The sequence below is a fragment of the Podarcis erhardii genome, assembly GCF_964252035.2.
Source record: "Podarcis erhardii genome assembly, chromosome: 1".
Lineage (NCBI taxonomy): Eukaryota > Metazoa > Chordata > Lepidosauria > Squamata > Lacertidae > Podarcis > Podarcis erhardii.
Window position 1 is genome coordinate 75,005,360 of NC_138497.1, and position 17,681 is coordinate 75,023,040.

Below are 17,681 nucleotides of genomic sequence, written 5' to 3' on the forward strand. Positions count from 1 at the left end.
ACTGAGGTTCAGAGAAGGGGAGGTGTAAATTTGAAGAGGAACCTCTTCTTGGGTTTGGTCAGACAAGAGGCAAAGATTACCTTGAACACTGGGGGATATGTTGGAGCTTAGGTAAAGGTAAAGGACCCATGGGGTTGCAGTGCTCATCTTGCTTTCAGGCCGAAGGAACCGGCGTTTGTCCACAGACAGCTTTCTGGGTCATGTGGCCAGCATGACTAAACCGCTTCTGGCGCAACAGAACACCGTTATGGAAACACCATTTACCTTCCCGACACAGCGATACCTATTTATCTACTGGCACTGGTATGCTTTTGAACTGCTAGGTTGGCAGGAGCTGGGACAGAGCAATGGGAGCTCACTCTGTCTCGGGGATTTGAACCGCCGACCTTCTGATTGGCAAGCCCCAAAGGCTCAGTGGTTTAGACCACAGCGCCAGCTGCGTCCTTAGGAGCTTAAGTATGTCGTGGGACCACATTGGGCAAAAGATTGGATGACCCTCGGGATCCCTTGCAATTCTACAATTCTATGATTCTTTGTTTCTTTCCTGAAGCTGATAAAGGAGCAAGGTAGCAGAAGTCACTTGGAAGTGCTTTTGAAACTTGAATTGAACAAGAACCTGAATCCAATATCTGAATTCTTGAATAGAACAGGTGGATGCTTGTGCATTCTTAGTTTGGCATGCATAAATGAACACATGAAGCTCTTATATAATGAGTCAGACTGTTGGTCCACCTGCCTCAGTACTGTCAACACTGACTGACAGTAGTTCGCCAGGGTTTCAGAAGGGAGGCCTATCTGGGGATTAAAGGAGGGAACTTCTGCACAAAGAACAAGTGTGCTACTACTGACAGCCCCTTCCTATTTTGACTCACTGGGATATGCATGAACATGGAGGTATTAGGGGTTTTTTCTCAGTGGTACTCCACACTCAAGACATCCATCCATATAAAAGACCCCACTGTATGTTGTTCTTTGTCATGCAAAGTTACCTTTGTCTGTACAGGACCCTAGGCTTTAAATTCTGCAATCGTGTCTTCACCGTTTTGTATTTCTCTCAAAACATCCATATGACTAGTTTTATGGTCTTCACAGCACACAAAGCCCCTAGTTTTATTTGTCAGCATCTGTCAGAAATTACCTCAGAGAAGAAAATACAGTTGTTTTCTGTGACACAAGGACTGTTCCTGTGCATGTTCCATGTTTTCATTTGGTGTGGCAAAAGAATTTTGTACCACATAACCACTGACCACAAGAGATGCACCTGTAGCAACTCAAACGTTGGCAAGCAATCTTTTAAAAATCCACATCAATTAACATGCCTCCATGTGACCTGGGGCACCTCTGAGCAGAAAGAAGTGGATATGAAAGTGTGTTTGTTTTACCTTGACATGCTATGCAATAAGACATTTCATTCCATATTTATTTAAGGATTTTAGCAGTATGCCTGGTGGGAGATGAATGAATGTTTTCATAGTACCGTTGCTCAAATTGTAGCCTTCTACTTTTTACTGAATACCGAAAGATGGCAAAACCCTCTGCATCTTGACTGTTCACAGGTGTGTCAGAAATCATTTTTAATTTCTCTATTTCATTGTTTTACACTTCATTGCTTCTGTTAACGTGCTTAGAATGCAGAAGTTATTTTATCAGAGACTCATAAGTCAGGAGAAACACCCACAATAGTCTCCATTTTCTTGCCATCTAAATAGTAAAATCTTAGAACTGTCAAGTTGGAAGGGATCCCAAGGGTCATCTAGTCTAACTCCCTGCAATGCAGGAATCTTTTGCCCAGTGTCTCATGCTCTACCGGCTGAGCTATAAATGGTCTTAGCTTGCTCACCTTAAGGATCTTGCAGCCTTACAGGTAACAGCAGAACTATTAAAGAAGGCAGCCAGAGGAAGGGGGAGGACAGGAAAAGAGAGCAAGATCATGCACTCGAAAAGCTATAAACCTTTTCTGCAATAGCTGGCGAAGCAAAATTGTGAGGCTAAAATCCTGTTAGCCAATGGGGTATTTTCAGTCTCACCTCAAGTATTCAGCTAACTTTGAAGTACTCTTAATGAAAACTGTAACAGCTAGAACAGTTATTTAAGTTTATATAGCTATTGCCTAAGTAAATGTTGCCAACACTGAATTCTGAAATTTAGTTTTAAAAAATCACATTATCAAATTTATTTAGCAATGGGTCACCAACAGAATAGGATCCATGCTCTTCTCAACTATTTATTCAGACTTGTCACTCCTCAACTGCATGGCCTTAAAGAAGGTATAACCTTGTTATGCAAATACCAGTGGGACCTGCAACAAAAAAGAGCACAGAACTCCCCAGTCAGTGCATGCGGGGGGGGGGGGGGCGTTTAGTGAAATTTACATCCCTTAGGAGGAGAAACTAAAAATCTCCCCTACTGGCAGGGAGGCTAGTAAGAGCAGCTGCCCTACAAGTTATATGTTCCACTAACTCTGAAACACATTTAAAAAAGAAGAAAACTATGTCCCTACACCAAACCCTTAAGGACCTCTAAATATTTCAGAATCTAGCCTCTTCAGCTAGCAATGCTTTTTTTTTTTTTAAGGTGAGTGGCGCTGTTCATCTAACACCATTACAGATGCAATCAAAAATTATTTTTTTCACATTCTTCCTTGCTCTTACCCAAGTCTATTCCTGTTATACCCTACAGAGAGATGCTCAGCCAAAAATAGTAGTATTAGTACATAGAAGAAAGTATAAAGTGACAGCTGGCTTATCTAATTGTGCCTTGGTAACTGAGTATCTGTTTTTCTACTCAAGGACCACTTACTGCCCTTTAACCAAAGCAGCTGCGTAATGCATTAACTGTTACAAGATGAAATACACTATTTGATTTAAGATTGAGGAGGGGAGACGAGGAGGAGGAGGAGAGCCAAAATCCTACTGCAGCAGTTTGGTATTAACTGGCTTTGACATAAATTGCACGTGGCATAGACCATCTGGCTTAAGAAACCAGGCACAGCCTGGGCTGTCCTAGGATACTCTGCTTCTTTCCGTGACTGACTGTAATCAGGGAGAAGCAGGCTTTAGCAGCAGAGATTGCTTTCAGGCACTGGGATATGGCCAACTTTAAAGAGAACTTTTTTGAAGAATATAGGAAGGTAGACAGTAAATAATTTGTCTTCATTAAAAACAAGCAACAAAGCTGCATCCCTCTCCCTTGCAGTTGGGGGGGGGAGTGAGCAAAACTGAGCCTAGGGCTTGCTGATCGGAAGGTTGGCAGTTCGAATCCCCATGACGGGGTGAGCTCCCGTTGCTCGGTCCCTGCTCCTGCCAACCTAGCAGTTCGAAAACACCTCAAAGTGCAAGTAGATAAATAGGTACCACTCTAGCGGGAAGGTAAACGGCATTTCTATGCACTGCTCTGGTTTCGCCAGAAGCGGCTTAGTCATGCTGGCCACATGATCCCCAAAAACTGTCTGTGGACAAATGCTGGCTCCCTCGGCCAGTAAAGCCAGAGTCGTTCGCGACTGGACTTAACTGTCAGGGGTCCTTTACCGTTACCATTTGTAAATGTAGATCTGAACTGTGAATGTGAAAGAGCAGGAATGTTTTTCTTACTTGTACTTTCTGGGGAACACTGATGGGATTCTGCCACGGGATCCGGTGAGAACAGGATTGGTTGCGCCCCAATAACTTTAAGCAAGCCATTTCCTGGCCCGAGAAAAGCCCAGAACCCAACATCACTAGAATTTGTGCTCTCTCACCCATATAATTCATTTTGTTGACGTAGCTAACGAGCTACAGCAACTTTGGTATACTATCAAAAACAAAAATGCACCAGAGTTTAGCAAATGTCACGGTCTAATAAGCAAAATGCCTTGCTTATTACTGAAAACCTTGACAAATATATTAAAATGCCCACCCTTTAATGTCTGGCATTAAAAGCCCTGCTCTGAATCTTTGAGGTGCTGCAGACTTTCTTACTGCGTGCTAGCACATTATTATTCTGCAGGCTGTCACACAGGATCATAGTGGATTTAGGATTTTACTCTAGGGCTCTGGGGCACATTATTCAGTGCACCACACTGCGTGTTTTACAGTGCAGTATTATACATGCTTGTCAAAAGTAAGCCCTGTTAAGTTTAGTAGGGCCTGAGTCCCCCAAAAGGGGTGTTTTGTGGGTGTGGCGGGACAATGCAGGAGGAGACTTATCTCTATTCCAAACTGCATTCAGCTCAGTCAGATGACCTTGCAACTCTATTTTAAACATTTGTTTTCCCTTGCCTGGTTTGGGTGACTCAGCCAGCAGAAGCCCTGCTGCTGAATGGAGTTTGTATTAGGTAGGGCTGTCGCAAGCAGTGTCTGAACGGAAATTGCTGATGCCCAGGAAAATCTGGATGTATGGCAACCCATGTTTGAATTTGGTGAATCCGCTCTCCAAAAAGAAAAGAAAAAGTGGAACAATTTTATCCAAAAACTTGTTTTCCCCCCAGATTTTGGAAAAGAAAGCTGAACAACTTTTGTAGGGGTAAACTATACAGACATAATTTACCCCAGCATAATTTTTATGCTCCCTTTATATCATTTTGATTGCTCTGTGAGTAAACACATGTAAAATAAGTATTGTCATCAAGCCAGAGGTGACATTAACCATGTTTGGTCCATTTCTGCTTGTTTGAAATGCCAAAGAATCTGTCAGATTTTGACACCACCTGCCACCACCCTCTTCCCGGAATTTTCTTTTGTTAGTCACATTGTGAATGTGTCATGTGTGTGAGGATCTGCCTTTGTTTGCAAATCAACAAAAATGGTGGCATTTAATGGAAGCCAAAAATATTTGTGACATGCATCCTTGTTTAGGAACAGCACTACCAAACATCTGTAATTCCAATAATCCTTAAAACAGTCCTCTAAGGTGGGTCAGTAACATTACCCATGTGCTACAGAAGAAGGTCAGTGGCTAAGATAATAGGGGCACCCCAATGTGTTCACATGAGGGGAGCACTGAACAGACAAACACCTGACACACAGTGAAACATACTGAAAAGGCACCTGCTTTGGTATAAAAGAACATGGTCATAGCTTAGATTAGCTATAGTTTAGTGTACCCAGAGTTCTTGCAGCACTATGATTTGGCAAAAAGGGAGACTGAATCATTTCATCCATCTTTTATACTGCATGTGAGCTTATCTATAAGTTTTGTTTCTTCTTTTCTTCTCTACCTTTCTACTCCGAGAGTCTTTATTATCTCATATTTGACAGTAATCATGTAGCAAGAATCCATGCTAATGCTGCAAAAACTGATCATTAAAATTAATCTTTTTACCACAATGCCACAAAACCTTTATAGGGAATTTTGCACAATATTTGGCAACTTTAACTGAGGAAAGCATTGTTAGAAAAGAAATATATATATATATTCTAAACTCAATTTGACTTAGCGCTGATGAGCATTACAACACATGAAAGGGAGCAGAAATTAGTCTCCTGCTAGCTGGCTATTTGAAGGGCTGGTCTGGAACTTCCTCATTAAGAAACAGGAAAGAACCTAGCAATTTTCCATAACCGGATTGCTCTAAAACTACCTAAAGCAAGATAATGTGGTAAGCTTGTCTTTATCTCTTTGCTTCCCCTTGGCATTTTAGTTCCACTTCAGATCCCCATACTTTGAAGATGCTATCTAGCTAGTTAGAAAGAGGCACAAGGACTCTGAATCATGATATGTATAGTCTAAGCACTTAACTAAGGAAATGTGCTGCCTGACACAGACCAAGAGGGCCATGACAGGCTAAAGGAATTTCCAGCTACAGAATTCCTTGCTCTACTGCATCTATTGTCTTAAAATTTCCAGAAATGGGACAGAAGCTTCATTTAGAGATTTCATAACCACACACCTGCGATGGTGTGGATGATAAATGCTAGGTATCTAAATACTTTATCAGTGGAGGCACTATTCAAAGAGTACTTTTGTGAAATGATGCCAGCCTGCCCAAGCATTCTTCAGTCTTGCCTCAAAAAACATAGAAACTGACTTAACATTAAAATATTTATTTTCTAGTCAAATACTGGTCCCCAAATCTCTTCTTCCAGATATTTGTCCTTTTTATCCAACACTGTATTACATTAAAACTATTTTTCCCTTTGACATTTACACTGACCCCTCCATTCCCCAATCACCTGTTTTTCTCAGGTGTCTTTCTTCACTTTAATTAAGAGATTGGTATCATTTGGGATCGCTACTCAAGTATTTTATATTACCACTCTAAGTTAGCAGATTTTTCAGTTTGGCTGTATTCCATTTTAAGGCAGTGTTTGACATTATAAAAAGTACTAAACAAGGAAGCATGAATTTTTGATCCATGTATATCATTATCTCCCTTTAGGTGCCTCCATTATACACCTTTAGGCACCAGGTGAAAATGTTCCTCTTTAACCATGCCTTGGGCTGACTGACATCCAATGCCCTTTTAAAATGTGTTGTAGGGAGGATTACTGGGTTGTCTTGGTTTTTATTTGTATTATATATTTTCTGTTTTTTATATTGTGCTTTTATGTTGTGAACCACCCTGAGATCTACAGGTATAGGACAGTATACAAATTTGATAAATAAATGGATACATATCATGTTAAGTGGGGAACTCATATATCTTACTGTGGGAGAGATATACTTTTTTTGCTTTGCTTTCCACAGAAAGTGCTTCTTCTCTTGTTGCTTGTTTGTAAGGTTCAGATCTGCCCCTGAACAGCACTCCTCTTTGGTTAGCTTACTTGTTAAAAATATATATCTATAAATATCTATCTATCTGTTTTTCTCTCTATATATACACACACAAACCCCCAAAACCTGTATGGTTTTTCTATCTTACCGCTTTTAAACCATAGATTCCATAGCTGTTGGTAATCACATTCTTCTTGACCAATAACATTCTCTTTGGCTAGTAATCTCTCTTAAATCTTATCATTAACTTCACAAACACATCTGTCTTGCAGCATTTCCAAATGTCTTAGACACTTCATTTAATTTTATCTGATCAGCTACATCTACTGATACAGCCTCATCTTGCCTTAGTATTCTGTTATGTAATGTAAAACATACCACAATAAATACTTGACTTGGGGGGTTTAGTGTTCCGTTTAAACGTTTTGTAAAACACTGCATGCCCCCCACCCCTGCCCTTCATGTCTTTGGGACTGCAACAGATTTATCAAGAAATAACATGCACCCCTCTAGCAGTCACCGAGAACTTTAAACTCTAGCTGTTTCTAGAAAGTAATCTCATTAGCTAGAAATCATGAATAATTTTCCATATGTTGCTGCCAACCCTTCGCTGCACTATACTCAACCGTTTTCTATAATATACAGTTCCGTTTTCTCTTTCACCATCCTACAAAAACAACAAGCAAGCTCCATGCAGCCTAACAAGTAACAGGCTGCAGAAATAAAAATTAAAAATGCAGTTGAAACTCCACCTTAATTATATTGAAAGCAAAAGGTCAAGTGTGTAGCATGGCTCCATCCCATAATAGCCTTTAAACCTTTATTAATCATTGTATTATCACAGGGGATTATATCTTGTTTCCACTCAAACTAACAGTTTCAGTGGTGGGAAAAGCTTCCAGATGCCTTCACAGTGAAACTGACCTACTCCCTCCTTCTTTGTCAAATGTCACAAAGCTTTCACTGCCACGAAATGAAAGGCTCTGTGAAGTGTGAATTGAACATGAGAGAAACAGAATTTTCCTGCTGCATCCTTGGTTTTTGGCTGCATGGGGATATGAGCCCAGAACTGGAATCCAAAAGGGTGTTTTAGGTACAGCCAAGGGCTTGTACCTGCCCATGAGGTCATTAAAGACCCATTCCATACATAAGCTATCTTGAACCTTGGTTTGCCCTGTGTTTGGCAGTGTGTGCACTTTTTTGAAATTCTGGAGTTGAAAGCCCTCTTGGGCATATAGAATTAGTTGTGCAGCAATTTGGAAATTGTTTAAAATCTCCCATTAGGTCCAATCACTTTCTCTACTGTCCTACATATTGCACCCCAGATCCAGGACTGTCAGAACAGGGCTGGGAGCTATGGGACAAAACGAAAGAAACATTAAAAATCCAGGGTGCAAGAAATGGAACTCCGTAAGAACAGGCAATAAAAGACATCAAAAGAAAACTGTGTATGTTTCTTGAATCATGTAGGTGCTGAGCAGTCAGGGTACAAATGCCTTACAAATGCTCTGAAGGGTAGAACTCGAATCAATGGATTCGAGGTACAAGAAAGGAGATTCCAACTAAACATATGGAAAAACTTTCTGACGGTAAGAGCTATTTGACAGTAGAACCGTCTCCCGGTGAGGTTGAGGACTCTCCTTCCTTGGAGGTTTTTAAACAGAGGTTGGATGGCCATCTGTCATGGATGCTTTAGCTGAGATTCCTGAAATGCAAGGGATTGGACTAGAAGACCCTTGAGTCTCTTCCAACTCTACGATTCTATGCTTCTATGAGCTCCTGCACCACTGGCAGTCTGCAAGTCTGGCTGACTGAGCTCTGTTCTTCAAGGTCAGCATCTAGGTTGTAGAGCAGTCTTTCTCAACCTTGGGTCCAAATGTGTTGTTGGGCTACAACTCCCATCATCCCTAGCGACCAGGATCAGTGGTCAGGGGTGATGGGAGTTGTAGCCCAACAACGTATGGGGACCTGAGGCTGAGAAAGGCCCTTGTAGTGCTAACTTACAGAGAGTAAAACTTTGCTATGTAGTTACAAACCAAACCCTCGTATTCGCACAAAATTATTTAATTGTACCAGTTCTGTGCTCACTGCGCCCTGTGGCTTTGTTGGATGTAAACAGGCAAGAGACCAGTTCAGGTAGACGCATCCAGGCATAAACCGCAGAACGTAAACACACACTGAGATGCGCATCTTTCTGTTTTCAAAATCACTGTCTGGATATGTCCTGAAAAGCACAGCTTACTCCACAAAGGAAATATTTTGGAAGTCTACTTCCTTTTCCTCTTCTCTTGAGATGCCCTTCCTTCTAAGCAATCAAAAGCTTGTAACGAATAAGTTCTCTGATCTTCCAACTCTTGTTTCACAACTGAGAGTCAAACTGTTAACTTGGATTTAACATCATCGTATAAACAACGAGCTGACTGAATGGAAGAATCCGAAGAGCCAGATTAAATGTCCTTGATATAAAAATTAAATTGCTGACAAGGAACCCTGTAAAATGTTGCTAAAGGCTGTTGCCAGCAATGTCATCGTAAATCAGACAGGTTCTTAGAAACAGCTCCATAGCTAACCTAGGTGATGATACAAAAAACACCCTATTGTTACCGAAAGAGGATTGTATGACACCGCTTGACATTCCATCATACCTCTTACCTGGCCTACAGTCAAGATTCTAATATTGTTCTCTCCCTCCCCCATTCTTTCCTTTGCTTGAGGAAGACTAAAACTACTTCATTTTACAGGGATGATGTACACAAGGCACAAGACATTAGCCATGCTGAAGACTAGCATTTCTGATATTTATATGAAACAACGGTGTCAAGAAACAGGGAAGGAAAGGCAGTAAGAGAGAGCTGGATTTTCCTTTCTCTAGAGACGATTCCACTGCAAGCTACAGCCTCTAGTACAGTAGTTGTTATGCAAAAGCAGGACAGACATAAGAGCTGGCTAGACTGGGCTAAATGGTACCCTTGTGTATGATCACAGAGTTGGAAGAGACTAATATAGCTCCTTTCTGTGAGGCAGGGCTACGCACCAGCACCCCTTCCCCCAAATAAATCCATGGGATCTGAATCAGAGATGAAACAAAGGGCAAGTATCTTTTGACATGTTAACCTCCTTCACATGGAGGTGGAAGCATCAGTTGCAACACCTCAGTATAGTTCAATCACTTCCCCATGGACCCTACTTTTTTCACCACACCTATATTACAAAATAAAGATGAGAAAATGTTACATTCGCAGCCTCCTCTAATGATCCCTATGGGGGAAAAAATCTTGGTTTTTTTTCCTGGGTTAAAAACTGTTGAGGTTTCAGAAAACTTAGAAAAACAAAATTGATTTAATTGTTGAAAGAGGTTCGCCCCTCCTTTTAAACTTCCTCCCTACAGACTCAGTGTACCAAGCCTGGTTGCTTCCTGAATGAATACAGGCTGCTTTTTATATATGTAACCTAAAACTCTTTGGCATAGTTACAGAACTTAAGAGAAAAAAGGGGCTAGAAGCTACTACTTCCCTAAGCATTGCCGCAGCACTTTAATTTCTAAAGAAAAAAAATTATTTCCTCCCTCTGACACCCCCCCCACTCGCGCGCGCACCCCCCCACACACATCACACCATGGAAAGACTAGCTGACTGTTTCCCTAGCCCTTCCCAGTTTTCTTTGAAGACTGTGTAAGGCCCATAATGAATCTGTTTCTTCATGCCCTAGTTCAGCTTGCCCTGCTGGCTTTTAACTCAAATAGGAATTGAACTTAGAAGGAGACCACTGTGGATGAGATGGAACCTGTTTCTTTCATTCCAAAGCAGCCTTTCTTCCTGACCATAGCTCCTGTCATTTCTCCTAATAAATCTGAATCATTGTTGCTGTGCCCACAGGTATCTAACAGGCCACAGTCACAATGAGCAGGGAATAGGATGCAGGATTACATGGGCCCTTGGTCTGACCCAGAAAGGGCCTTTATGTTCTCAATTCCTGACTTAACAGAGCAGTATTACTTCAGTTCAGCCAGGCTCTAGATGCAATTCCATTGCTCCACTAATTCCACTTACGAGATCTGTTTCCCCAATATTTTGTTGGTAGGGGATGCCAGATAGGGGGATGATCACTGGCAGACTCAACTCTCTTGTGATTTTCATGAACCTGAGATGTGATCAGTTTTTGCTTGCTCTGTTCTCCATGCCTTCCTATAAGAGACTTCTACATGTGCATTAATAGGCACTTTGCACTAGTGGAAGAGGGCTGTTGCCTTGAAGCCTTGCTTATGGGCTTCCGAGAGGCTTCTGTTGGCCACTATTGGAAAACAAGATGATAAGACTAGATGGACCTGAGATCTGACTCACAGCAGCAGGGCTCTTCTGACATACAAATGTAAACAGAAGTTGTGTGAAATAGCAGTATGGGAACATTGAGCTCAGGTGATGTTATACCAATCAACTCTTTGAAGATACTTCATTAGGATGAATTTAGCCAAGTTGTGATTTGCTTTTGTATCATTTTAAAACAGACTAGATGCCAATACCACATTTAAAATGTTATTTTATCCTTTTTTATATGAGACATGAGAGCCATAGAACCATTTTAAAAATAAAAATATATCTTCATGTACTAATTTATCATGACTACAAGGAATTACTACAGTAAAATAAAACCATTTTTATATATTTTTCTATAGACCTATCATTCCCCCACTCTATCTAGGCATTCATTTATTCGCATTTTAACTTCACCTTAGATGTAAGAAGACTGCACACAAGAGTGGTGTGGGCTTAGCTTCAAATCCTGCTTTCGTCATCAGTTTATTTTTTAAAATGCTAGACAAAACAGGATTTGAATTATTTAAAAGAATACTGAATCACTTCAAGTTTGTAGGCCTCTCTGCCTGTTTTATTACCTACAGGAACACAGACATAAACAAATAGTTCCCAGAAAAGTAGTGTACTTAAAAAAGCAAAACAAAAACACCATTGTTTATTTGCCGGCAGCTTACTAATATCTCCCACTTTTAACTTTTGTTTTCAGGATGTGTTCTACAAAACTGTGAAAACACATTCTAAATATATGTAGGGTTTTCTGAAGTTGAACATATTTTTCCTAAATCGTAACTCACAATTTAGCGTTTTCATAATTATTAAGTCAGATCATCCATACAGTCACTGTGGCCATTACTTCATCCAACTGGATCTAATTTACATTTAATAACAACGTGGCTTAACGAAATGTAAGAACCTAGGTCAGCAGCATCAGACTTGCTGGACAGCAATCAAGGGCCAGATGCAATGCCACCTTCCTCCACCTGCATCCTTAAAATAAATACTGTGGAAATGAGGTAAAAGTGGTCAAAGGCATGAGTCTCTGCAATGACAGGTGGATCTTGTTCACCTGACTCATCATCAGCTACTTTCTCCCTGCTCACCTGTTAAATATGAAAACACACACAACACACACACATGGTCATATTTCAACATCCATTCCACTTCTGCTATATCACGGCCTCCAAGAGGGGATAAAAGAATGGTCCTGTGCCAAGTTATGCTGCCTAGATTCTGATCAATTCCCCTTGCTTCCATGGCCATCTGTTCTGAAGTGAAGCATGCCTGAGGTATGTTCCCTGCACCATAACAGTGTACCCTCCCACCACCTTGGTTGCTGCCATCATCACTGTCACATACATAACAGTGTAGGAGATTGTCTCTCTTGTGGTTATAATGTGCCGACTGTCTCATCTGGTGTCCTACCAAAGTTTTATAACTTCCTTCCTCTATCCTTGCATCACAAGAATTTTTTGGCATGAATCATAGCCACGCAGGAAAATATGGGGGCCGATGCCAAATGTTGTTGCTTTTGTTGATGAAGTGGTAGCTAAAAGTTCACGGTCACAGAAACAAAAGCAGCACTTGGTCCTTGTTGAAGAGAGGGGAGAGGGAAGACTCATGTAGGACAGCAATGTTGGCGGCACAAAGCAACAACATGAGATATTTTATTCTTGACAAGTAATTTCAGTAGTATGGCTTCAGATGTCTTGCAGCTAGGATGTTTTATTATTGTAGGAAATAAGAATATTTTAGCAGGCAGAAACAAAAAGTCTGTTATGACAGCCAAACTGAAAAGTCAGATAATTTTAATTGACAGCAATCACAAGCAGTCCTCAACTTAATAGTAACATCAACTCCACTTGCAGGTGTAATAAAATACTACATATCACATTCCCCGTTGCTAACAAGGTCTGCCATTTTCCAATAGGAAATAAGTTGTTTATTTGGAGTTATCTTTTTATCCCCTACAAAACGAAGTTGATTTTTAACTCGTGTTTATACATATAGGCTCCTGAGTTATTTGTAGCAGTGCCTTAGCTGAGATCAGCCTTAACACACTTATTTAAAAAATATAATCTTTAGGCAAAGGCAAGAGAATGTTTGTTTGTATGCTTATTTTTGAAAATGTAGAAAGGCACAATACTTTGTCTGATTGAGGCCTACCTTGTCTTCAACTCTGTTCAGCCGGGAACCAATTGTATTAGTCCCTCGGTCTTTGTTTTTTTCTGTATAGAAAGGAACATTTTTAGATGAATATCAGTGTTACAATAGTATAGAATGAAACCATGTGACTGCATTTAACTAGCCTACCAGAGCTACTTAATTGAACGCTGCTGACAGATGGATAATTTTATTACATTAAGAGCAGCTTTTTCATAGTATTGACCCAAGCCTTCCCTTTTAATGGCTTCTAGCACAGAGTGCTTTCTGCCTTCATACTATGCTTTAAATCATCAGAAAAATTAAAACTACATTCAATTTAGCAAATGTCAATTAAATTAAAGAATAATGTAGCTAAAAAAAAAGCACTACAACAGGAGCTGGCAACAGCACAGACCCTGATATGTATTTGTATGCTTATAGGTGATCACAATGTACAACTTTGATTTGGTCCTCTGAATAATCCTTGATATTATGTGTCTCTCATTAAATATGATATTATTAAATATGATATTATTAAATATGAACAATGGTTACCAATTTGCTTACAATGGAAGCATACACATAGCCTGGCTTCAGTTATAGAAGGCAAGGAATAATGAACACAAGCCGTTTTAGTGGATGGCTCCAGGAATGCCCTAGGTGCAGTGGTTACAACACTCACTTACTGCCAAATATTCCCCTGTGTGCTAAAATATATACACATGTCCTTTATTTATTTATTCAGTGACTAAAGAGACTGAAACAATTTCTCAATTCTCTTGCACATTTCATATTTGAAATTAGGTAGAAGTGTCTAGTGGGGCAACAGAATGGAGCCAGCACCCTGGAGGAAGCATCACTGCTGCTTATTAGGGCTGTGTTCAGTGGGGCAGGATGGCAACAAGGCTAAGGCAGTGTGGGCTCATTGGCAGAGCCAGCCGACGCTCCTAGCAGTGTGTCCACACCACCCCAACTTTGCAGCTACCCTGCCCCACCCTGTGCCAACAGTGGTGGAGGCCAATGCTACGGCATCCAGAGTCTGCCATGAGTGGATAGCACTGGACTGAAACACTGAAACCTGGAGTGTGGCGTGATAGGAGCAAGTTTATTTTCTCCCTCCTTTCAGCTAAGAATCAGGGCAATGTGAGGGATTTATCAGCCCATCAGCAGCATGGTGACATAGCCAAATCTAATTGGCTGTATGCTACTGGAAAGCCATCATGTTCACTGCATTATCCCTGATTAGCTGGGCTCAAACAGCAAAGAAGAAGTCTTTAAGTAAAAAGAAAAACATCTAAGCAACAGCAGATCAGATATACAACAGCTCTGAACAAGTCCCAAATCTGTATGAAGGAGTGGATGATAGAGATATATTTTATGCGCCTCTTCTTGTGAATCAAGAACCTAATGATAGAAGATTCTGCATAGCATTAATTATGTTCTAGATATTTTCTAGCCTAACAGTTTAATTGTATTGCAGCCGCACAAAGTTGTTGGGCTTACTGACTATGCTGCCTGGTTTTCCAAGTAAGGTCAGGCATTTGACCTTTTTATTTTCAGTTCCTAACAAGATATATATCAAACAAAACATTAAGTACTATGCATCTACCCTGTGCTCTGTATCGTATGGAAGAGTAGCAATATATGTTTCTAATGGAGACTTACCTGAGACAGAAATAAACAGTGATGGCTTCCCTATAGATTGGTCCAACCTGGTGAGAAAGAAAGTGTATCAATAAACAAGATAAAAATGTCTTCAGATTTAAACAGGGGAACTGAATAACAACCGTTGTTGCTTCTCTAGCCCCACCCTATGAAGAAAGAAACGCTTGCATAGCTACTGGCTCACTTCTAACGGTCCTTTGAACATTCATCTGGGAATGTCAGAGAGATTGTCTGATCCAAATAGGTCTATGTCTGCAGTCTGCTAATGCTTTCTAAAACTGCACTGGCAGGATTTCACCACTGAAGGAATTCAGCTTTTATTGAAAGAATTTGTGTGTGGAATTCAAAGGCTTAACTAAAAACAAGTCCACTGGCATTCATTGTTTATTCTTTTCCTGTTTGCTTTGCACAATCCTACCCATTTTTTCAAAGCTCTGGTTTTTGTTCTACCATATCCAAAGGCCCAGGAAAGGTAACAGCCAACATGTATTCATTAATTCAGGGTGTGTGTCCTTGTTCCTGAAGGCCTCACAACCACAGGCAGAAATGGCATAGTATGTAAATAGTCCAGGGTCCTGCCAAGCACTCACATTTCCTAGCCCTGCTTCTATTGCAAAATTCTTGTTTCTTATTCCTGAGAGTGAAATTAGACAACGTAAGACAAATGCAAAGTTCCAATCCCATGTTTACCTCCTAATGCTTAATGTGGGGAACATGTACTGGGGGCATGCACTGGGGGAACCAGCAGGAAGGAGGGAATTGTTTACACCTTCCCTATACAATAAATTTCTGCCTGCAACCCTTTCCCTCAACCCCCTTTTCCTGCTTACTCCCCTCCCAAAGCCCAGCTGGGGAAAGAGGCCTGTGAGAAGGATTCATGCGGGAGATTGGATATATGGAAGGATGCTTCTTCTTCCCTGTATCATCATTAACTAGCAAATGAATGCTTCCTAGCCTAACATGTCCTTTCAACTTGAATGGCTAAGTAGCCCTTCAAAACCAAGTCATCTCCACATCATCCCTCATTTCTGTTTTCTCCCTGTCCATGTCCATCATCTCCTTGGCACACATCCTTGCACAGATGCTATGGCTGACATATTTGATGCTTTACTTCATTCTGTTACCCAGATTGCTGATCCAGATCTGTAGGCCCATTAGAGCAGCTGACAATTTCTCTGTTCCAGTGGATGGGGAGCTTGTGGTTCTTCAGATAATGTTGGATTCCAACTCCTTTCAGCCATGACTACTGATAGCAAAATAGAAAGGGGATATCGCCCTCTGCCACTGGCTGAGCCCTTGCTTGCTGGAGTTGTGAGGAGGTGGCAGCTTTTGCGGCATTCATCTTGTGAGATCTCGCCAGAAGCCACCACTTTTTCTCGCTTCTCTGGTGGTAGGGGCAGGGACAGGGACAGGTGGGGCGCCCACAGGGACACCACCCCTCAGGATTCTTCTGCCTGAGGCAGCTGCCTCAGTCTGGGTTATGGGTGGGCCAGTCCTACTGATGGGGAGTTGGAGCTCAACAACATTTGGAAGACCACAGGTTCTTCACTGTTGCCTTGATTCTGTAGGATTCACCATGCGGCTATTATTTTCCAGAACTTCTTATCTGTAAGGGCAGCTAAATTCTGTTCCATACCTTCTCTGAAGCTCTTTTATTCGCACCATTAAGTTGAGATGTCCCTGAGAGTATTGTTCTATAACGTCACGTACATCATATGGCTTTCTAGCTTGCTGTAAAAATAAGAGAGAATTAAATATTTGTTAAATCACATAATGCATAGCAGGTCACATATACTCGATTGACAACAGAAAGACTTGGAAGTTAACTTTTTTCTTTCTGTGCTGGCTCACCATGTTGACTTACAACAAAGCTTAAAAATAATCAAGCCTAAAGGAGAGAAAACTTCCAAAACAAATAAAACAACAAAAGTGAAAGAAGAAATCAACTGCAGCATAAAAACACTGGAAAAGAAGATGGTGGCAAAATCAGACACTGATCAGGCCAAAGGCCTGCCAGATGAAGGGATTTATTGTGGCAGGTAGTACAGCAATAACACAGAAGGCCCTCTCATGCATTCCTGTCAACAGCACTGCAGGGGTGCACTTACCACAGTGACCATGGGCATGTACAGAATCAAGTTTGTTCCTTCTGGGATAGGTTTTTGGTTATTCTAAGGCAGCCTTCTCCAACATGGTGCCCACAGATGTTCTGGAATACTAGTGCAGTGCTAGCTGGGGCTGACGGAATTATAGTCCAAAACATCTGGACAGCAGCAGACTAGGGAAGGCTGTTCTAAAGTGTGATAAAATGGTGGGAGTTGGCATTCATACAGATTTGTACTGCCCACCTGGTATTCTGTGCTTTGCCATACTTTTCTGGTTGGGAAAGGTGGTTTAAGAATGCTTTAAAATCCCTTTCATAATTTTATAAATGTTTCAATAATTTTCCCCTTCTGCCTTTAAAGCCAAGTGCTTTAGTAACCATAAATACAGTAGAAAAATTAAGGAAGAAAAAATAATAATGTAAACCAATGCATATAAAACACCTCTTAAAATTACCATAACGGATTTATACACATGAAAATTCACTACCTTTAGGTCTCTTGCGCTACAAGCCAGTGGTATATGCAAGCGTTTGGTAAGCTAGGACTTGATCCACAGGGCTGATTTGTTTTAGCACTGATAGTATAGCACACTGAACAAAATGGAATATTTAGTGCTATGGTGAGCTAACAGTCCAATCCTCTTGCAGGTGCAGAACCTACAAGTAGGAGAGGTCCCATACAGCACAGCAGAGCCCTGTTTGCTCCCTACACCATGTGTGTACCAGGCTCTTAGGGAATGGGAGACCAGTGTAAGACTCCAGTCTCC

General features: G+C 41.0%; 1 protein-coding gene across 3 annotated transcripts in view; it reads right to left on the reverse strand.

Moving 5' to 3' along the window:
* KCNQ1 (potassium voltage-gated channel subfamily Q member 1) overlaps positions 1–17,681 on the reverse strand; it is a 285,672-nt gene that overhangs the window by 66,400 nt on the left and 201,591 nt on the right. For all 3 annotated transcript variants that reach the window (XM_081840773.1, XM_081840772.1, XM_081840771.1), the window contains 3 exons: positions 16,447–16,541; positions 14,811–14,857; positions 13,167–13,228 (listed from right to left, as the gene is read on the reverse strand). In XM_081840773.1, coding sequence (XP_081696899.1) covers positions 13,167–13,228; positions 14,811–14,857; positions 16,447–16,541 — 204 coding nt within the window. The remainder of the gene's footprint in view (positions 1–13,166; positions 13,229–14,810; positions 14,858–16,446; positions 16,542–17,681) is intronic.